We start from the raw sequence: 24358 nt of genomic DNA, 5'->3' as shown, positions 1-24358 counted from the left end.
GTTACCTTCCATGGTCTACCAGAACTCCATGGTGACAAAACTAATATCAAAGAATTCTCTTCTAGTTGGTCTTTTGGTTGGTGTATTGTGTCATAATGATACCATTATAACACATGATGGAGCATATAATGACTCCAGAGATCGAGGCACTTCCCTTATCTTCAGCGAAGCTGAACCCAGTTTTTCGAACGTTAAAAGAACCTGCAAGAAAGAGAAGTGACTACTGAGCATGCGCATCCGCCCTCTTGTTTACAACCGGGCCGTTAAAGACCAAGGAGTCATTAACTCTCTTTGGTCTATAGCAAACGGTTCATGTCGTTACCAGCGCTCCAAAAAATTCAACTTTATTTTTTCCTCTGTTTTCATTATCGAGGCTCATGGAAACACTGCGGCCAGTAAGATAAGTATCATTATTAAGTTCTACCAAAAGTTTTAGTTTTAAACTTGGAATTGATAATTTAGTTGTAAAAGCCAGAACCTGGCTTGTTGATTGTTACCTAGTTTCATAAGGCGCTGATTGTTGCCTAGTTTCATAGTAAATTGTTTTAAATTCTAACTAAATGTTTTGAACTAAAAGCAATGTTCCACAACTTATCATTACTATACAGAATCCTTTTCAGATTATACGCATGTCTACAACACCTAGGCAGTAAGTGAGAATAATTTAGACTAGATTAATAGTGGATGTTGTCTGTAGCCTATGTCCAAGTTTACATATCCTTAAGTGGCCTAGCTTAGACTGGGAGGACCCCAGGGACTGTAGATATAATAACAATATATGGGCAAATAAATCGATAGCCTAACAATAAGGCTACATGTTAGTATAAATTTTTTCCTTTTAAAAATATAAGCCTGTGCACTTTGAGCATGAGCAAATAATCCAGGACTAGCCTAGGCATTATGTTGGCATCGGTTAAGTGACAATTTTTATGAAACACCCATTTTGACTAAACTGTTAGCCTAGAGCATCTAACCTACAACCAGATGAAATAGTAATCTGTGCTGGATAAGATGGCAACCTAGCCTTAAGGTAGGCTAATTGTGTTTTATGTAACCCATACCCTTAAGTGTGAATTAAATAATCCAGATTAGGCAGTAGCCTAGATTAGAGTAAGTTATAGCCTGGCTTTAAGGTTACACATTAGTGAGTTACTGTTTTATATAGTAGACCAAATAGCCTAGGGATTGACATAAACAACAACCTGGGTTAGACAAAAATAGTGGGACTAACTATAGGTTGCTATATATTAGTAAGTTTTCATTTTATATAGCCTAGCTTCATACATTTAAGAGTGGGATTTATAATAATCTGGATTACAACTCTATACTAGGTTAAGAAAGAACAACAAGCCAAGACTGAGTGTATAAACAGTATCCTAGGGTCAATAAAATAACCTAGTTTTTACCAGTCGGGTAACATGTCTATAAGGCTACAAAGAGTAGGGTCTTATGTAGCCTATACCCTGTAGTGATATAAACTTCTAAAACAGGCAGTAGCCTAACCAGATTAAGTAGGAACCTTTAAGGAATATCCCATGATTAGCCTAAAATAGCATGGCTGAATATCAGATAAAGGGGGTAGTCTTGGCCATAAAACAGAAAACCAGATTATTTTCTTTATGGTTTATATCCTTAATTTTGAATAAACCTGAAGAGGTTAAGCAAGAACCCTAAGAAAAAGAAAGTTACATAATTTTATTTAACCAGACCACTGAGCTGATTAACAGCTCTCCTAGGGCTGGCCCGAAGGATTAGACTTATTTTACGTGGCTACAAACCAATTGGTTACCTAGCAACGGGACCTACAGCTTATTGTGGAATCCGAACCACATTATAGCAAGAAATGAATTTCTATCACCGGAAATAAATTCCTCTTATTCTTCATCGGATGGTTGGAGAATCGAACGCGGGCCCAGCAGAGTGCTAGCCGAGAACGATACCAACCCGCCCAATGAGGAACACCAGATTATACTACAAGCATTAACCTAAGCTATATAAAACAAAGAAGTTAAACAAATTAGTTCATAGCAGTTAGTCTGAATCAATGGTATGACAATTGAAATTAAAAATTTCCACTTGGCCATTGCAAAAAGGACTAATAGTGTATAGTTAGTTACACCCATATACAGGTATGAAAGCTAACCAAAACCTTTACAGGTGCTGCCTTCTCTCTCTTCAAAATAAAGGTAATATAAGTGTAGATGATATATTTAATTATTACAACAGTAGACATGTTCCATACTTGTAACTGGCTAACCCATATAGACAACCATATGAGGAACCCATACATACATACAGAAGTGTCCTCATTTAAAAACAAATTACTACTTCTACTACGTCTAACAACCTGCCAGTTTTATAATGTCGCCTCAATAAAGGAATAATACAAGGCGCGGTGGCTGCCATTAGGCACAGCCCATACCATCTGCCAAGGAGTGTAGGACTTTGTAAATTAAAAATAAAAAATAACCAAACACTTTTTTGGTTGGTCACCAGATGGGTAAGATTTGCAGTATGCTCCTGCAAGTTTTAAGCTGTCTCAATGGGTCCTAGGTTCAGTAGGGGCAAGGGAGAGGGGGAGAATACCTTTCCGGCAGAACCGCAGCAGATATTTAACCTCCTTTCACATCAATGTTTAAAGCCAAAACCCAGTAACATCAGTCCCAGCCACTAACAAGTCTATCTCTTCTGGCCAGCCCTCAGGAGAGCTGCGCTAATCAGCTCAGTGGGTCTGCTAAACTAAGGCATACTTACTTGCCAGGTTAACCCCATGGAGGAAGTAGAAGAATCTTTACATGGGGTTGACATTCTTATTAAAGAATGTGAAGTGGACATTGCCATTGAAATGGCCCTGATGAACCCTGGAAGGCTTAGGGACACAAATTTGGCTAGCGCCATGGGAGAAACCTCCAGAAGGAATTCCCATTCTATGCAGCTATTGTTGCAATATAGGATCTTCCCTGCAAGGGATAATTGGGATCCACTCAACTCAGACTGAAAATAACTACATTTTCAGAGGGGTATAGTAACTTGCTCAGGACTTTTGCCCCTTGATTAATAGGCAGTTACAGTTCAGTTGCTGAAGCTCAGTTAGATTATGCAAGCTCATACAAAAGGGATACACAGTTTGCGGCAAGCTCCCCCCAAAAGGGATACACAGTTTGTGGCATTTGATCAATTTTGCAAGGAAATTGAGTACCATCCAAGATGCCTCTGCTACAGAACGGCATAATGGCCACGCATACGATTCCGGTAAAGGAAAATAAGTCGCGTACACCCCAAGTGTAAAAGTACTCACATCCTGTAACCAAAAAGTGAGTGTGGATACAAATGCTGCCCAAACAAGGTCAGCAACAACAAAAGGGTCAGTTTGGAATACAGAACTTCAGATCAAAACATAATAAGTGCTCCAATACTCACCCCTGATGATATTGATAATCCTTGGCGAGATGCCTCAATGTGCATTTTCTTTCCTGATGGCAAGTATGTAATTAATGAGAGAAAACTATGATCAAGTTGTAATGTAAATTTATAAACGGCAGTATCTCCTAATACAAAATGGCACTCCTGGCACCATCTTCACAGACATGGAGAAACCACTAACGGAAAATAGTTTTCTTACCTGTGCCTATATGCATTAAAAGCTATAGAAATCACCCTTTTACCAGGTCAGTGAAAATGGATCTCTACTTAGTGGCTCCCAGCCTTCTGTCCTCTCACTTTCAAAATATTAACTGGGTGTGAAGACAGATTTTGAGGAATTTGTAGTGACTAGAACAAGAGACAATGGCAGAATTAAAATCATCTGCCAGCTTTGGGAAACTCCACCAGAATGGCAAATTTTTACCAGGTCAATGAAAAATGAATCTCATTTCCATTTTAACAACACCCAAATTGCTCACCAAATAGCCCCAGCCTTCTGTTACTTCACTTTCAAAATTATTAATCATGTGAAGACAGATTTTCAGAATTTGTAGTGACTAAAAACAAGATACAATGGCAGAATTAAAACGATCTGCCACAGTCACCCCAGTTTCAGGAAATTCCACCAAGGACCGCCATGAGAAGACTCTCAGAGGGGACAGCCTCGTCAGAATTTTATGCTAGGCTCCGACTCCTTAGTATTACAACCTCTACCACCTTGCTGGAAGTTACTGCCTAAAGGGGCTTCCAGAAGATCCTGGATAATTTCTTTTGCTGTTGAGGCCAAAAAGTCTTATGAGAACCTGATGGAAGCACTCGTGACTTCAGGAATGGCATATTGGCGCGTTTAATGGAAGCATTGCGCCTCCATCAACCACTCCCCAATGTCACTGCATTATTACAATTTAACCCCTTCCTGTAAGGACCTGTTTGAGGAGTCTGTTGTGGCTCGACAATGCAACATGCCCACCAACAAAACTGTACAGTGTACGCTTCTTCTGGGGAAAAGGAGAATTCAGGGAAACAAAGAACCTAAAATTTTCCCTTTACCTAACCCTAAAAAGGCTCACTTGATAAAAATCACATAAACCTTCAGTCACTCCCTAAAAATTTTCCTCTTAAAAAAACAGGTAAGTGGTCAGAAGGGACAATCTCACAAAGGACAAATAACAACAGCAAGGACATCCTTTTTCACAAGTTCCAAAACCATCTGATAAGGGGGAAAAAGGAAAAGCAACACCTGGAATGTCTAATGTGCTGCTAATGAGGAGGAGGAGATACCAAGAGGAATCTGTATGGTTGTGGGGTCAGCTTCTATGACATCACAGATATGAGTTTTTCCTGTGGGGAACAGCATTATTTATATGTGTGCAGCAGGGTCCTGTTCATGGAGCCCATATAGAAACATGTGAGGTTCAAGTACCAAGCACATCTCTTCAGTGTCCTCAAAAAGGATTCTGCAAAAGAAGAGTTGATCCTCAACCAATCAACACAGAACAAGCACATTGTTTGCCAAAAGTTTCAGATAATTGCCGTTGACTAAGTACATTGAATCATTCCAAAAGGGACTTAGATAGACAGTTTCTATAGATCTGAAAGATGCATTACCAGCACATCCCTATAGCCGCCTCCCTTCCGCCCTTCCCAAGGTTCCGGATAGGGAAAAGATATGGCATGACTCAAAGTCATGCCCTTTGGGTAAACATTGCCAAGGAATATTTCCAAAATTCAGCAACGGTATTCATTCAAGAACTCAAACAAAAAAGGAATACAACCACAGCCTACCCAGACAACTGGCTAACTTGGGGGCCTACAAGAGCAAGAATGCTTGAAAACCTAAGAGCAATGGTCAACAGACTACAGTCAAGAGGTTTTATAATAAATCTGGAAAACATCCTACCTCACGTCAAGCAGACACTCAGTGGCTGGGACTGTGTTTGGATACGCTTTACTTGCCTGCTGTCTCTCCTCCCATCATACTAAAGCAGAATAAGGTAAGTCCTCAAAAGGTCTCTTTGCACAGCCTAAAGTTCTTCCCAGATAGCAATCAGAACGCATGATGGCCTGCTGCAGTTCAAGTCAGTAATAGATCCAATACTTAGATTGCAAACTAAAAATGGAATAAATTCTGGCTATCGCCTGCAAGAAAAAAAGAAAAGATGCGACTGACTCTACTCATAAGATTTTTAAAGTTGGGGAGATATCGGCCTTGGATCCGAAGGAAACTCTAGCGAACAGGTCACCCTGACTCCTCCGTCTGTACTGGTGATACACACAGATGCCTCGCTGACAGGTTGGGAGGACATTGGGAGGGTTGTCAGGTGGCAGGAAGTGGTCAACTACCTGAGGAATTCCCATCAATTTCCTGGAGCTGGATGGCTATCTTTGTCTCTCAAAACAACTCAAACCTCCGGAAAAGAGAGAGAGACAACATAACTACAATATCCTACAACAAGAGGTCGGGATCACGTTTCACCTCTCCTTGGTCACGTAATGCTAGTAAGCAAGAAGTGGCATATGTCTGCAATTCACCTACAAGGGTCTCATTGTAACAGCAGGTTCTCTATCAAGGAAAACGACAGTCTTGGCAGATCGGATGTTGGACAACCCTTTTCAAACAATAGCCAACAACCAGAAGTGGACCTGTTCGCCACGTACTAGAATCACAAACTCCTAATATATGTGCCCCCAAACCTGGACAGTCAAGCAACAGCAAGCTAAAGATTGGAACAAGGGGAGGATGATACCTTTCTCCTCCATTGTCCCAGATTCCGAAGGTTTTGAGCAAACTTCTAACCTTCAAAGGAACAGTTTACTTAATAGCCCCAAATTGGCCAAACAGGCATTGGTTCCTACTACTTCAACAATGTACGAAAAGATCAATCCACAATCGTCCACTGCTCTATCTCAGACAGTATGAGGGAAAGTCGTTTACGCATCTTCCTTTCTGAGCCGAGACCTTCACGTATGGATTTTTTAAAAAATATCTATCGTGAAAATTACTCACCCAACATTGCTAGATACCTAGTGCAAAAACTACGGACATCATCTATCTGGCAATACCAGTCCGTATGGAAGATATGGTTAGATTGTATCCATACTGAGAGCCCAGTTGAGATTTCTATAGAAACACTTTTTATTTTTCTTATATACCTTTTGAAGATAAAATGCCTGCAGTTACAACAGTCATGGCACACAAGGCTGCATTAAGGAACCCTTGCTTTATGGATTCGGGATTGAATCTAGTATAGAAGTTGTCACTTCCCTTCTGCAGTCTTTTGTTCACTCCTGAAAGGCTTCCAATTACTTGGTCCCTGAACAAGGTGCTTAGACTTCTATCAACCCCCCAATTCAGCGGACCCAATACAACCACAACGCACATGCTACAAAAGGCAGTCTTCTTGACTGCATTAGCATCAAGAGCTCGTATTAGTGAACTGGGCTCTCTTAGCTGGGGACGATGCATCAATGCAAAACAGCTGACCATCAATTATTATTGTCCCTGGCCCATCATTCTGGGCTTAAGAATAAGGATCCTTTAAAAAGGAAATCTGTTCTCATAAGAAAACTCAATTTAGCAGACAAGACATTATGCCCGGTTCAAGCACTTAAGGTTTACCTTGAAATCATGGTAAACATCCCAGAGGGTCCTATTTTCCTACACCCTAGCACAAACTAACCACTCTCTCTACAAGGGCTGAGAATGATTGTAGTGTTTCTCATTAAAAAGGCAAATCCACACCCCTTTCCAAGGTCACATGATGATAGGAAAGTAAGTACATTGTTGGCCTTATAAAGAAATGTCTCTTTTGAAGAAGTCTCCAAATGTACAGGGTGGTCATCAGTTACATTACTGCCACGCGCTCGAACAAATTCGACTACACTGTGTATCAGCAAGTGGCATGGTTAGTCTTAACCCCTAGGTGCTTCGGCAGAAAACAGGGGTCTTATTGATGGTGAGTGTGCTAACTATCGCTGGGAGAAGGGCAACAAACTGCAACCAAACCCAGTGTGCTTAGGTAAGCCACCGTAGAACTACATCCTAAAACGTAAGTTCATGTATAGTTTCTTGTTCCTTGGTACCAAAACCTCAAGAGTATTTGGAATAAAGAATGGGACTTGAAATCAGTGGCTTGACCTCAGAACAGAAATGTTTTTTCCTTTGGGGTGTTGGGAATAAAAACTGAGAGCTTAAGCCTTTTTTGTCACCTGTCAATTTCTTTATAAAGCTCCTTGAGGATAAAACCAGCAACTACGCTATTAAAAAAACAGGTTTTGATGTAGGAAAAACCTATCTTTAGTAGTTGCTGCTGAGTCCTCAAAGCCCTCCCACTTCCCTGATGAAAAGGCATGGGATTTGGGCAAGGGATCATCCTGCACTGACCAACAGAGAGTAATGGCTCCTTGGTCTTTAACGGCCCGATTGTAAACGAGAGGGCGGGATGCACATGCTCAATAGTCACTTCTCTTTCTTGCAGGTTCTTTTGACAGAAAAACTGGGCTCAGCTTCGCTGAAGATAAGGGAAAGTGCCCTCTTATCTTTGAGCCCGTTATATACTCCATCACGTGTGTGAGGCTTAGTGCCTGTTTTGTTTATGGAACAATTGTTTCCTTGTTGTGGGTGCACTCCTTTTCCCGGTGGTGATTATTTTTCTGTATACAGAGGTTACGTTTGTTGTGTTCGCTTTGGTAGCAATCGTCAAGTCTGGGTAATCATCGAGTCAGGGTCCAGACAGCATAGCAGCATGGACGTGTTTATCAGCAGGTAGTTGTTACCTGCTGGCCCCTATACTAGTTGAGGATGTGGACTCCATTCGAGTTCGAGGATGAGTTGATGGCTAACCCTAGTCATCTGTGGAGAGGAGGCATTCCTCTGGGACAGCACCTGGCTGTCGATCGACTCTGCTGTGAACGCCTGTTTCAAAGAGATGTTCCTGTTTGTCATGTAAGGTTTTGATGACTTCACGGTAGTTGTTTCAGGTCATCCCGATGACCTTTGATGGTCATCCTCTGTGACACTTGTTAGTGGTCTTGGAAATCCTGGGGAGATGGTTTGCACTGTAGGAGGATTGTTAATTATCATTACAGATGTTTTATGTATTGATTAATTGGTATTTATGATAATTTTCATTATTTGAGCTGCTTTATTGATCTGTTATTTGGATTTTTGGTTATACCATTATTTATGTTACTTGATGTAACTTTTAATCATTATGCTGTCTGTATTGTTAATTATTGTTTGATGTTGCTAATATGTTCGCTTTTATATGGTATTTGTTACTTTTTGCTGTTGTGGTAATGTTTCATTTTAAAGTAACTAATTTTGCTACATCTTTGTTGTTTGACTGACTCTTTGGTTGTTTGATGTATATTTATTGATTTATGCCAGACTTGACTTATTTGTAAATATGTACATATCTTAATGTTAATAAACTAGTATTAAGGTTATTCTTGTTGGCTTTCGTTGTTTCCTTTCCCGTTGTCTTTCTCAATTTCTGCCAGTCATTCCAGTCCGATATTTTTGTTTTAGAGAACCTGCTGAACTGACTAAGGTTCATTACACGGTTATAAATGTTAATCATTAATGATACACAAATACCTGGCCAAAAACCAACTAGAAGAGAATCTTTGATTAATTTGGTCACCATGGAACTCTAGAGACTATGGAAGGCAGCCCCTTGAGGATCTGGGCCAGCATCTTACCAAAATACATTTTCACATCAAAACTCTGTTTTTAGTGCATTTACAAAAGCATGTTTTAAAACTTTTATTTTATTTTTAATTATGTTTATGATACAGTATCTATGATGGCTAAAGGATATGTGCATATACCTAGAGAGAATATTACACTCTTTTTAACGCCGATTGACGTATTTTACGCTGACAAAATTGTCTGTTGGGTGCCGAGGGACATAAAATATGTCACTACAAAAAGTTTTTTTAAACATTTGTGGAAAATACTTATAGGCCTAGTCTGCTAAAAATTTTAAATCAATTTCTGAGGATGATGGAGTTCATGGATCACTTGTTGTTTTGTTTACAAGCGTGACCTAGCTGTGCATGCATGAATTTCTTTCTTCTCCTAATTGAAAGATCAGCGACGATCACAGAGCGATTTCTGACTTGTTTGTGTTTCTATGAACCTGCAAAAGTGTTAGCGTGTTTGTTTTCTTTGCGTGAGACAAAAATCTTACATTCTGGTGATATTCAATAATTTACCTTCATTTTGCAACAAACAGGAAGTCTCTAGCACAATATTTCAATTTATGGTGAATTTTTGAAAAAAACTTTTTCCTTACATCCATGTGCGCTAACTCTGCTGAAAATCTCAGAAATTCTTTAGTCACTTTGTTGTAATTTTTACACCGTTTTCTATTAGCCGTTACATAAAGTTTTATACATGAAAATGTGCGCAATTTATGTAGAATACAACAAAAATAACTCATGCTTGTAGCTTGATTGCCTTGAAATATTTTCACATAAATCAAGATAAGTGCCAAAATTTCAACCTTCGGTCAACTCTGACTCGACCGAAATGGTCGAAAAATGCAATTGTAAGCTAAAACTCTTACATTCTAGTAATAATCAATCATTTACCTTCATTTTGCAACAAACAAGAAGTCTCTAGCACAATATTTCGATTTATGGTGAATTTTTGAAAAAAAACTTTTTCCTTACATCCATGTGCGCTAACTCTGCTGAAAATCTCAGAAATTCTTTAGTCACTTTGTCGTAATTTTTGCACCGTTTTCTATTAGCCGTTACATAAAGTTTTATATGAAAATGTGCGCAATTTCATGTAGAATACAACAAAAATTAACTCATGGTTGTAGCTTTTATCAGTTTTGAAATATGTTCATATAAATCACAATTAGTGCCAAAATTTCAACCTTCGGTCAACTTTGACTCGACCGAAATGGTCGAAAAATGCAATTGTAAGCTAAAACTCTTACATTCTAGTAATATTCAATCATTTACCTTCATTTTGCAACAAACTGGAAGTCTCTAGCACAATATCTCAATTTATAGTGAATTTTTGAAAAAAAACTTTTTCCTTACGTCATGCAGCGCGCACCGCCGAACATCTCAAAATTCTTTAGTCACTTTGTTGTAATTTTGCACTATTCTATTGGCCATTACATAAGTTTTATATATGAAAAATGTGTGCACTCTCATGGTAGGAGACAACAAAAATAACTCATGGTTGTACTTTATCAGTTTTGAAATATTTTCTATATATAAATCACAATTTTAGTGTTAATTAACTCTGTCAACTTTTGACTGACCTAAATGAAAATGCAGTTGTAAGCTAAACCTTAACATTCTAGTAATATCTAATCATTTAATTTCATTTTGTAACAAACTGGAAGTCTCTAGTACAATATCTCAATTTATAGTGAATTTTGAATAAAACTTTTCCTTACGCTCATAAGTGTTTAACTCGGGCCGAACATCTCATTTGTGAAATTCTCAGTCACTTTGTTGTAATTTTTGCACCATTCTATTGGCCATTACATAAAAGTTTTATATATCAAATTGTGTGCACTATTTTATGTAGAAGATAACAAAAATAACTCATGGTTGTACTTTTATCTGTTTTGAAATACTTTTCTACATAAATCACGAGCAATAGAAAAATCTGTAATCTTTCTGTCAACTCAAAGAACTCGACTAAATGGTCGAAAACTGCAATTGTAAGCTAAAACTCTTATATTCTAGTAATATTCAATCATTTACCTTCATTTTACAACAAACGGGAAGTCTCTAGCACATTATTTCAATTTATGGTGAATTTTTGAAAAAAAAAATTTTTTTTTACGTCCGCACGTTACGAATTCATGCATCATTTTGTGATAATTATTTTCTAAGTTGCTTTGATCGTTTTACAATTTGTGATACCAAAATTGTTGCAATTTAGTGTAATAACACAACAACAAAAATTAACTCGTTAGGCTGAACTGCTTTTGTTCAAGGTACTCCATTTGCATACAATTATATATGAAATTTTGCGCTGTTATATATCTCTAATATTTATATACGATGATTTTTTTTCATTTCTGATGGCTGCATACTAAACTTCAGGCAATGACAAAAAAAGGAGCCAAAAATGAACTCTTAATCTTAAAAACTAAGCGTGCTGTGATTTTTTGGAAAAAACTTCTTTCCATTTCAGTGCTAACTCAAAAACCCCTACTGAATACGGAGACACTTTGTGTCAGATGCTTGGCGCTTAAGGGTTAACTGAGGTGTGTTTACATCAAAGTCTAAATAGAGTAACACACACACTCCACTTTTTATTTTTATTTGATACTACAGTATTCTTTTATTTTTTCTTATCTTCTCATTTTTTGTTCTTCCAAACCAAAATATAAATGCAATCATGTGAATAGGGTACGGAGAGAGAGAGAGCTGAGGTGAAATATCACGCTGTAAAATATTCTCTTGGGTACTGTTCTGATATTTGTGATATGTATACTTAAAATCAACTTATAATGAAATATGGCATGCATAATAAAATGAAGCAAAGCAAAAGAAAAAGAAAATTGGCAACGTATGTACGTATGCACTAATTCCGTGGCATGGGTAAACTTGCTACAGGCTGTTTGGTTTTGTGTTGCCTACCTATGAGATTCAGATTTTAAATATTTTTACTGTGGTTAGAGACGAAACATAAACAATAATGAAAATAATATTCTCTTGTGCACTGCTATACTGTAACATGTTTGATAATCATATTTTGTACTGAAATACAGCACAGTAAACCACAGGTAGAGCAAATGACAATATGCACCAACATATGCACGCTCATTCACTGGTGTCGTGGAACTTCCTGGAGTTTGTTTAGTTTCTGTTTTTCATGTTTATGGTACAGCAATTGATGCTTCTCATCAAAGGATGTACAAAGGATATACGGGAGAGAGAGAGAGAGAGAGAGAGGAGAGAGAGAGAGAGAGAGAGAGAGAGAGAGGAGAGAGAGAGAGAGAGGAGAGAGAAACTGAAGCATTGTTTTACATTGTTTCCATTACAGTAATACTTCCATACTCTCTTACAATATTTTGTTTGTATTTTATACTATAGCACTTTGTTTATATTTACTGCATTTTCTCATTCTTTAGTTTTAGAAACCAAATTATAAATGCTATCAATTCCAGAGGGTATGGTGCATATGCCACAGTGGACTTGGTACAGCCTGTTTGGTTTTGTCTTGCCTACATGTGAAATACACACAAAATGACCTTAAATATTTTTACGTGATTAGAGATGAAATATCAATAGTGATAAAATATTCTCTTGTGTACTGTACTGTTATATGTGTTAAACATACTTAAAATCAACTAAAATTGTAATAAAATTGGTACAGTAAATCAAGCCAAAAAAAAAAATTGTAACACGTACGTAAGTATGCACACACTCATTCAATGGCGTCATGAACTTCTTGGAGCTAGTTTCGTATTTTTATGTTTAAGATACAGTCATTCATATTTTATTAAAGGATATGTACATTACTGAGAGACAGAGAGAGAGAGAGAGAGAGAGAGAGAGAGAGAGAGAGAGAGAGAGAGAGAGAGAGAGAGAGAACTGGGGTATGGGCAATTTACATCGGTAAACAAACGAATCTCAGGAAGAAACAGCTGTTTTGTGGATTTTGAGGATTTTATTTCAATGTAAAGCTTGTTAGTTTAGTTTTGTATACCTGTTTAACACTTATGTACACAATAAATTATGACAAATTTTGAATCAATTTTTATTTTTCAAAACTAACAAACCTGCAGTCTTAAGGTAAGGGTAAAATTCTCTAGTGCTTGCTGGAGTCCAGTTAAAAAATATAGTACAAGGACTTTGGTGGCAATGAGAGACAACCAATAGGGGTGTAGGAGGAGGGAGAAGCCCAACCTGATTCACCCCAGCTATGAAGTCGCAGTGGCGTACCAGTTTCTCTCTGCCTTCATAGTAATAGTACTGCCCGTGTTACACATTGGCAATTCAAGACCGCAAGCGTCATAATGGCTAGGTTTGGTGACCGATCGGCATCAGTCCAGACCTTGGGCCTCAAAAAAAGAAAAGTCAGCTGATTACGACATCATGATGTCATGCGTAATGAAAATTTATGACAGCAGTACAAGCTGAGATGAGATTACCATGTGTAGTCGTGACGCTACATAGTCACCGGCGATTCAGCTACACCTAGTTAACAGTTTTATGCAGGATGGGTGGACGCTTTGTGAAGGCTTTCTTGATGATTCATGACGACGGCGCCCGAATTTAGTTATGTCCCATGCCAACAGACGCAAGGGCACTGTCATGTACAGGCAGTCCCCAGTTTACGACAGGGGTTCCGTTTTACGCCGTAAACTAAAATCGTCAGAAATCAAAAATCGCTTAAAAATCATAAAAATCACAAGAAAACCTTTACTTTTAATGCTTCGGTGCATTGAAAATGATAACTGCATTTTTATTAAGTTTTATCAAAAAACCTCCAAATTTTTATTATTCTGCCGTTTTGGAGCCATATTTCTTCTGTTGGATCAGCATCGTAAGCTTCGTAACCCTGGAACGTGTCGTAAACCAGGAAATAATTTCTGATTAATATATTTGAAAAGCGTCATAACCTCGGAACGTCGTAAGCCGGACCCGTCGTAAACCGGGACTGCCTGTATTGTGAAAATGCCTTTTTGTACTTCAGAATGCAGTAAAAATATAAACGAGACTGACTTATTTGTATAAAAGAAAATCATGTTCAAAAACTATGTAAATTCCTAAATAAAAGTTATAATTCCAAAATATTTATATTCCAAAATATATTTTCTTTTATGTTGTATTCTGTGTCATATTTATCTATATCTGCAGTTCTTAGAGTATATCAAGAATACTAAAAATCTTGAATCCAAAATATATTCTAATCAAAAAAGAAAATAAAGGCAGCTTGACCTTTCTCTTTCAGCCCTTTGGGATATATTTTATTGATTACTAATTTTCATTTGCTATTTACCTTTATCTGGAATTCTGAAAATATTTCAAAAATAATGATAATACTGATGCGCACATTACTTTTTACAAGTTTTAAATTTTATTTTTTGTTCATCTGAAATTATAAAAATATCACGCCTCATTCATACCCAGTTTTAATATTGATTTGCAGCATTATTTTTGACAAGTTTCAAGTTTCATTTTTTCTTTATTCGACACTTATGAAGATCAACCTTCATTCATCTCTGCTAGATGAATGAAGGTTGATATTTTCATATAATATGCACTGTTATCTGACAAGACCTTTGGCTTTATTAATCTGACAATCAAGGATTGTTGTACATTTGTACCATGCTTAGTATGAGATTCTCTTATATTAGCATCAAGACATTAAGAGAAAAATCATTGGCAGCATTAAATTAATGATCACTAAATCCTCCATGAGGTGTTGCCTTCCAAAATTAAGGAATACATCTCTATGGCAAATAAGGAAGGAGAGAGAGAGAGGAGAGAGAGGAGAGAGAGAGGAGAGAGAGAGAGAGAGAGAGAGAGAGGAGAGAGAGAGAGAGAGAGAGAGAGAGAGAGAGAGAGAGAGAGAGGTTTTAGTCTAATCTACATTAAAACATATGCTACTTAATATGAGCAAGCAGTACAGCATTCCAGTTTTTTGCTCTTGTCACTGGAACCAGAAGCTCTTACATATGATACGTAAGGCTCTGATGTGAACACATTACCTCTAGGGTCTCAAGTAAGGAGGGATTCCCTAGAAGACTGCTCCTTTTCCATCTTATCTTCTTTCATATCAATCATGAAGCTCAAAAGGCACCGAGATCTTTGCCCTCCATCATACATCTCCTGGCACCATCTCTCTAAATTTCCAGCATTGCCTATATATCCATCATAATGCTGAACGACTCTGAAAATAAAAATGCTTCAAGTACAGTATTTCAAATATGACAGTCCAAGGATAAGATACAATTACTTACTAAGCTTTTTGAAGCCTGTACAAAATTACAATAAAAGTCTTTACATACCAAAAAGCCTCAATAACTTACTGCAAATTCATATTAAATTAAATATGAGTTGCACTCCTAATACCATATAGAGCAAGGGGGAAATATTTAATATACTCTTTAATTTTTAAATATTTTGCTCTGGCCTAATTTAAAGCTACTTAAAACTTTGAGGAGTATCAAATCACCTGCACTTATCACATTCCCAAAATTCTGGTCCATCAAGCATTCCTCAAAAAATCTGAATTGTAGAATTAACTAGTTTGGCAGTTGTGCCACTATTTTTCACTCAATAACGACAGATCAACTAGCAAGAAAAACACAATGGACACACCTCTCACTTAATGAATTCTCACATGCTGTTTGTACCTATTGTGAGTGGTTTCCTACAGTTAATTTGCAGGGAAAGAGAAAGGGTAAATCTTAAGAACTCACAACTATATATAAACTTTAAAATGACAGTCAGTCTATACCATTTCTAAGAACACAGAGGGGGACTTCACGGCACTCATCACTGTAACTGATGTATAATTTAAACTGAGCATGGTCTGTCTAATTTCAGAACAGCAGCAAGCAAGGTAGGTCAAATGAGGGGGGAAAAAATGATACTTGCCTGGATGCCACCAGACGACTTTTAAGCAACTTGGTAAATGGTGTGCTTAACATAAGAAGACCATATGAGACAATTTAAGCACTCTGATCTGAGCAAGTGGCAATAAAACTGAACACCACTGTAGAAACTTACCTCATGATCACTGGCCTTTGTGACAGCATAATTCTCAGACTTATAAGCTCTGCAACTGACTATTAAGCAAATGACAAGTTCTAGTAATTATACCAATGAAGAAATTCAGCAGTGATATAGTGAAAACATCCAGGACTTGACAAAGTACGAAATCTATCCCCTCTATCTCTAATTCACCAATAAAATCTACACAATAGGACAGGAAACTGTTATAATTATCTTTCTACTTTGTATTAGAATCTATGAAATGCAAGCAGCCAAGACTAACATATATGCATCCCTTCATCTCCACTACTGTACTGGTAAGTGAATAGTACAGTACAAACAGTCTCCAATCAAGCCTTTCTTGAAACAGATACCCTTGAGCCCAGTATATACTCTAGCGCTGAAGAGTTGGCACCACTAAAAGCAGCAAATGGAAGATGATTCAAAGCTCTCAAAAAGTGTTAAAAGTCTCATCAAAGCGCTGGTCTATGGATGATACCTCGAAATGCTGGAGGAAAACCTACTATTCAAAATGAAGTCAACAAAATGGCAGCCACCCATTGTTGGAATGATAATCATCACATACAGTACTAGGAAAACTCAAGATTAACATATTAAAATGTCAGTGGAAATTAATGTCACAAATCCAACTCAACTGGTTATAAGAAGGTCCTTACTACACACTTTGGATGGAAAAAGTGCTTCCTGAAAGCTAAGGATTTTTATTAATAAGCCGTTATTGTGCAACATGTAAAATATGTAAATTATTCAAAATGAAAAAAAAAACATATCAATATATGTTTCTCTCATTACACTTGTTAACTATCACCAACTGTTTAGGCAGTCCTGTATGCGACACATGATTATACAGTAGGAACAAATACAGTAATCTCTCCTGTACCCAGATTAACACATCAAAGACCCTGCCAGATAATGGGAATTTCCAGACATGATACAAAGACTCTACTGTACAGTACTGTATACAAAATAAAAACCAAACTGTGCAGTACAGTAAACCTCAGATTCAGATTCTCATGGTTCATGGACTCATGCATTCATGGGTTTCTGTGGAGCATATTCATTATCATTCACGGAAAATTCGCCCATTCGTGATATTTTTCACTGAGAAATATTCACTAATTACTGTATTTTCATATAATTTTCATGAATAAATGCACTTTTTGTGATAAAACTAATAAAATACTCAGGTATAAGCAGTTTTACAGGGTTTTTCTTGGTTTAAGCTATCAAAATGGGCAGTTCTAAGTGTTTTTAGAGGTCTTTTAAGCATTCGCGGATTTGACCTATTCGCGGGGGTGTGTGGGACACATCCCCCGCGAATACGGGGGGTTCACTGTATACAGTATAAAAAATTTGTTAAAAAAATTAACGTTGAACCTCTCTCTCTCTCTCTCTCTCTCTCACACACACACACACACACTTGTGAGATATGCCAAAACTGCAAAATGTAATTTTATGCTTTTGTATATCAGTAAACATATTGCATTTACCTGGTAACCAAAGGATACGCACAAATAATATATGATTGCTTGTTGATTTTATGATGTGATTTGGACACGTAAAGATTCATAAATTTTCGTGTGCCATAACATATAAAACAGGTTTTGAATAGGAAAAACCTATTTTTGGTAGTCGCTGTTGTGTCCTCAAGCAGTAACCTTCCATGGGTCTGTCAGAGTTCCATGGTGACCAAAATACTGCAATATCAAAGAATTCTCTTTTAGTTAATCTAGTGGCCAGGTCTTATGTCATAATGATAAACACTACAACACATGATGGAGTATATACAGTAATGGACTCAAAGATAAGAGGGCTCTTTCCCTTACCTTACAGTGAAGCTGTACCCAGGTTATTTCCTTCATCAAACCTGCTGGAAGAGGAAGTGATTATCATGCATGCGCAGTCTGCCACAGACTGGCAAGAGACCAAGAAAACCATTACTTTCTGTGGTCAATGCAGGATGATCAATCACCCAAATCCCATGCCTTTTTGTCAAGGAAGTGGGTGGGTTTTGAGGACTCAACAGCAACTACCAAAAATAGGTTTTTCCTACATTAAAACCTCTTTTTTTATAGCGTAGTCACTTGTTTCACCCTCAAGGAGCTTTGAAAAGAAATTGACTGGTGACGAAATGGCCTAAGCTCTCAAATTTTAATCTGAACAACCCAAAGAAAAAACATTTCTGGTCCCAGGTCAAGCCACAAGATTCAAGCCCCAGTCTTTATTCCAAATACCCCTTAGGTTTTGGTATCAGAGAACAAGAAACTAAACATGTTTTATGATATAGTTCTACTGTGACTTACCTAAGCATGCTGGGTTTGGATGCAGTATTGTCACACTTCCCCTGGTGATAGTTAGCATACCCACCCTCAGGAAGAGCCCCGGTTTTCCGCTGTAGCGCCTATAGGGTTAGTACTAACCATACCACCTACTGACACAGTGTAGTTGAATCTGTTCGAGCTCGTGGCAATAATGTTTTAAGAATACTGTCTCTGATGACCACCCTGTAAATTTGGAGACTTCTTCAAAAGAGACATTTCTGAAGACGGACAATGACCTACTTACTTTCCTAATATCATATGACCTAGGAAAGGAGTGTGGATTTGCCTTTTTAATGAGGGACACTAAAATTATTCTCAGCCCTTGTAGAGAAAGTGGCTTGTTTGTGCTAGGGTGTAGGACAATCAGACCTTCTGGGATGAAGGTCTGAGATGTTTGTCATGACTCTCTAGGTAAACTCTAAGGGGTTTGAACTGAACATACGTTTTGTCTGCTAAATTGAGTTTTCTTTGTCAAAATAGATTTCTTCTTGAAGATTCTCATTCTGGCAGGAATGATGTGGGCCAGGGATACACAATTGATGGTCAGCTGTTTGCATGATGTATCGTCCCCATCTAAGAGGGCCCAGTTCACTAATACCAGCTCCTGATGCTTATGCAATCAAGAAGACTGCCTTTGGCAGCATGTGAGTTGTGGTTGTATTGGATCCGCTGAATTGGGGGGTTGACAGAAGTCTAAGCACCTAATGCAGGGATTGGCACTGCTTTTGGGAGTGGGTCTTAGAAAAAAAGACTGAGAAGGAAGCGATAACTTCTATACTAGAGTCAATACCGAATCCATTTAGCAAGGGTTAAGCACGCTGGTTTATATGCTGCGATTGTTGTGTAACAGCAAGGTGTCTGTCTTGAAAAAGGTATACTGTATGAGAAAATTTAAACATGTTTCCATGGTATTCAACTGGCTTCTTAGTATGGATATAATCTAACCATATCTTCCATATGGACTGGTATTGTTGAATAGACGATGTCCGTAGTTTCTGCACTAGGCACCTGGGAATATTGGGTGAGTAACTTTCATGGTAGACAGTATTTAAAAAATCCACATGTGAAGGTCTCAGCTCAGAAAGAAGGATGCATAAGCGACTTTCTCTCCTACTGACTGGGATACAACAGCAAACGGTAGTGGAATCGTTCTCTTCGCCCGTTGTGGAACCAATGTCTGTTTGGCCAATTTGGGCCTATTAAGTAAGCGGTTCCTCTGAAGGTTATAAGTTTGCTCAAAACCTTCGAAATCTGGGACAATGGAGGAAAAAGGTATATTGTCTTCCATTTGTTCCAGTCTTGTAGGAAGGCATCTCTTGCTGTTGCTTGATTGTCCAAGTTTGGAGACACATACACTGGAAGTTTGTGATTCTCGTATGTGGCAAACAGGTCCACTTCCAGTTGTGGAAGCATGTTGGCTATTGTTTGAAAAGAGTGGTTGTCTAACATCCACTCTGTTGAGGCTGTCGTTTTCCTTGATAGAGGGTCTGCTATTACATTGAAAGACCCTGTGAGGTAAATTGCAGACAAGTGCCACTTCCTTGCTTGTGCCATCCAAAGGATGGCTAGCATTACCATATTGAGAGGGGGTGAACATGATCCCGACTTTGATGTAGGGACACTGCCACCATGTTGTCTAGAATATGTGTGGCTCTCTTTTGGAATTTTGAGTTTGTGTGTGTGCTTTTTTTTTTTTTTTTTTTACTTGCACATGTTTCACTGGGGCCCAGGAAATGGATATGACAAATTCTCAGAGAAGCTGACCACCTCCCCGCCACCCGAAGATCCTCCCAATGTCCTCCCTAACCTGTCAACGAGGCATCTGTATGTAGTCACTTGTACAGACAGAGGAGTCAGAGTGACCTGTTTCGCCAGAGACTCCTTCCGGGGTCCAAGGCCGAAGATCTCCCCAACTTTTCATTCTTTGATGAGTTTGGGTCTCGCATCTTTTTCACGCCGCATCTTTTTCTTTTGCATGCGTATGAGCTGTGAGCTTGTTCACATTTTTCAGTTGCAATCTGAGTATTGATCTATTAATGATGCAAACTTCAGCAGGCTCATTTTATGTTCTAAATGCTACTGGAAGCTCTAAATATTCAAGAAACATTTTGAAGTCTTTCCTTATTCTGTTTAGAGTACTGATGGGGAGAGACAACTGGCCATGAAGAGTATCCCAAAACAACCCCAGCCACTGAAAACATCTGCTGGGCATGAGGCAAGATTTTTTCCAATTTATTACAAAATCTTTTGACTGGAGTCTGCTGACCACTGCCCTTAGGTTTCTCAAACACTCTTTTTCTTGTGGACCCCAGATTAACCAATTGTCTAGTTAGGCTATTAGTTGTATTCTCTTCATCTAATCTCGAATAACTACTACAGCATCGCTAGAAAATTTTAAAATGTTTAGCCTAGCAGAAGGACTTTGAACCTGTACATATCCTTCTCTATCCAGAACCTTAGGAAGGGTGGGAAAGAATGTACAGGAACATGCCATTAAGCTATTTTTCAGATCTGTAGTTGTCCAGGTCGCCTTGTTCAGAATTTATATCCACTCTTTCTTTTGGTTACAGGAGGGGTGCATTTTCATACCTTAAAAAATAGGAATGACCTAATGTCCTTTTCGGAACCGTATCATGTCCTTATATATTGCCGTTCTGGTGGCAAGGGACATTCTGATGTTACTCATAATTTTTACATTATTATGGATTTTGACAAAGTAAAATCTATTTCTGAGAGGGACTGTGGTTACCCGTGAAAAGTCCATTCAGCACTTATTTCAGGTAATTCCGTTGCTAGATACCAGAGAAAGTAAATGAAATGCTGGAGTTATTACTCTCAGAGCGAGCCCATTAGATGGAGCTGCATGGAAAAGGGTGAACTATAAAAACACGGAACCTATCCATAGAGATCCCAAAGTCAAAAGTCCCACAGAGAGTTGCTATAAACCCATGCACCACTCAAGGACAGTACACAAATCACCGCTTAGCTGCATTCCATGAAAGCATCACCCCACCAAAATGATGTTTACTATGGGGGGGAGACAACACACGATAGGGGTGGGTCACCGGGTGACACGGTCCCCTCTCCAGAAATAGATTTTTCCTTTGTCAAAATCCCTTTTCTGGATCGGGTCCCGTGTCAGCCGGTGAAAAATTAACAGAGAAATAAATATCATTCTTAAACTGCAAGAGATAACAAAATGTAAGGGGAACAGAAGACCAAAGGTCCACCAAAAAAATTTTTAATTGCTAGCACACAATAATAATGTGCAAATGAACTGATGGAGCTTAAAATTAACATGACAATATAAAAATATACTAAACAAATAACTATACAAAATTGAAAACATAATAATATAAATGTGTCAATTAGGGACTAATATGCAGATAATACTGTCAGGTGATAGAAAGTCAAGGCACGCCTCTGACTGAAATGACTGTAAGGATAACTGGAGCAGTGGAGGAAGAAATTCGACTAGGAATCAGAAAGGGTACCAGAGGAGTGGACAATCGCTCTGCCGCGACTGCTGAGAATTTAAGAGCTTCAAGGATTTCAAACAGTGACGTTTGAAAACTAAGGGCATTTCCCATCCAGTGTATTTGCAAGATCCGTAAAACGGCAATGGAAGCAGTTAATGGAGGTGGCTACAGCTCTAATATCATGAACTCCTTGAACTGAGCCAGATTTAGCCTGCTTGATAAAGTAAAGGATTTGCTGTTCAATAGCAGATATAGAGATATTAACCCCTTCCTGAGAAAGAGAGGCCCAGAAGAGATGAGAGGACCTGTCTAAATAAGCCCTCAATGTAAGAACTGACACAGGGACAGGTCTTGAGGTAGGGGAGAATTCTTCCTGCTGCTACTCACCTATTCTGGTGTGGATCTTCATTTTTGGCCAGGAATTTAATGGGTGAGGAATCAGCACAAAACCTCCCTGATGGAAGGAAGTCGCATACGGTTGGGCTCCCAGAGAGTGCAGACAGCTCTGAAATTCTAGCACCCAAGCTAGGCTAACTAAGAACAACGCTTTCAGCCAAGGAAAGGTAGGGACAAGACTGATTATCGGAGTATCTGAGGCCAATCTCTCAACACGCTATCTAAAAGCCAGGAAACCGTATGTGGACGGATTACTGGTCTCAGCCGTACAGCCCTTAGGGATGGAAGAGTGCAAGGATCTGTTAGGTCAATTTTGAAACCATATACAAAAATACTTTTCTGTAGCGAACAACTTGACTGTGTAGTAACAGTACGCAGAGGCTAAACCCTTCTCAAACAGTGATCTAAAAGGATTGGGCAATTTATGGTCATTACTGTAGCCTCAGATTCTTTCAAAAGAGTGCTAGTTTCAATTGCTGAGTCGCATCGGGTCAAGAAACGCGGAGACCCGCTATCTGATCTCCTCCCAAGAACATGGTATTGACAGGATCAACGTTAGCATCCCTTGAGCCGCAAATTTCATAAAGTCCACAAAGCCAGGGCATTTTTTGAATTTTTGAGGAAGCTGACACAGTCTGAGTCTGTACTACTTGCAGTGGGAGTTTGACTGGGGATTTGGATGTGGCGGTTTCAGTCTCCAGCAGAAGTGGAAAATCCAGCTGCTCTGCCAGTAGGGAGCCACTAGAGCTACTTGACCCTTGAATGTCCTGAGTTTGTGAAGGACCTTTAACAACAAGTTTACTGGAGGGAACAGATAAATCTTCTTCCACCTGTTCCAATCCAATGACATTGTGTCCGTGAAAAGAGCCTGAGGGTCCAGGTTGGGAGCTACGTAATGAGGAAGCTTGTTGTTGAACTTGGTTGCAAATAACTACCTCCAGGCCCGGAACTTGGTTGCAGATCCAATTGAACGAGGCCCTGTCTAGTGACCACTCCGACTCGAGGGGAGTTGTCCTTGAAAGAGAATCCGCTACGACGTTCCGGACCCCTGCAAGATGAGTGGCAGACAGGTGCCACTTGTTCTTGCACGCCAAGGAGAAAAGTGCAATCATTACCTGGTTGATCCGGCTCGATTTTGAACCTCCTGTTTATGCAGTGGACTATCGTGGCGCTATTAAAACAGTTTAACCAGACCACTGAGCTGACTATCAGCTCTCACAGGAATGGCCCAAAGGATTTGGTTGAAATGACAGGTTTAGGCTAAAAGCCTAGCACTGGGACCAAATTAGCCCATTCAATATACAGTAGTGATGAAAGAATGAAAATGAAATTAAAATTGCACAGAGTACACGCTTCTCATACTGGAACACATACAATAAATACATACATACTAATGTTTCCATACATACTAATTCAAAATGTATATTAAAATATTTTATATCGAATTTATTCAAATTTTAAAATTTAGTTGTTTTGAAATTCATTAGACTTCAAGGGATTCTTGTATTTCTAATATTTGCTTTTATATTTTATTAATTAAATCACAGCTCCTCATGAACATTAAAATTGGTATTACTGAAAACGTGAATAATTTGATAAAATTTCTCTTCACTGATCCATTTCCAAAATTAGATAATCGCTGCAGGTTATATTTTGACATTCACACATTACATAGTTTGATAAGTTATCAACACTTTGCAATCTGGGTATTCAGGAGGAGGGCCACATGACTGTCTATTATGTCCATGTGTCAAACAAGTATGGCCTATGTCTCTCTCTTTCTCTGATATGATGGACTCCATTTTCAACACTGATTTTATCTGTTTTAAATTATTACTTTTGTGTTTCATCTCATATATTTTCCCATTTACTTACAATGACTGTTTTATATATCTTGGTATATAGTCACTTAATAGGGGATGTCTACATTTGGTCTTGTCATGTGGACTGCTTTAGCTGCTTTATCAGCCTTTCATTTACTTTAATCCCTACATGGGCAGGGATCCA

General features: G+C 38.4%; 1 protein-coding gene across 2 annotated transcripts in view; it reads right to left on the bottom strand.

Annotated features, from left to right (window-relative positions):
• Fnta (farnesyl transferase alpha) overlaps nt 1–24358 on the bottom strand; it is a 185806-nt gene that overhangs the window by 20976 nt on the left and 140472 nt on the right. For both annotated transcript variants that reach the window (XM_067111045.1, XM_067111044.1), the window contains exon 6: nt 15126–15307. In XM_067111045.1, the coding sequence (XP_066967146.1) occupies nt 15136–15307 (172 nt within the window). In that variant the 3' untranslated portion in view covers nt 15126–15135. The remainder of the gene's footprint in view (nt 1–15125; nt 15308–24358) is intronic.

The sequence above is a fragment of the Macrobrachium rosenbergii genome, chromosome 11 (assembly GCF_040412425.1).
Source record: "Macrobrachium rosenbergii isolate ZJJX-2024 chromosome 11, ASM4041242v1, whole genome shotgun sequence".
Taxonomy (NCBI): domain Eukaryota; kingdom Metazoa; phylum Arthropoda; class Malacostraca; order Decapoda; family Palaemonidae; genus Macrobrachium; species Macrobrachium rosenbergii.
This window is presented reverse-complemented; position numbering and strand designations above follow the sequence as displayed.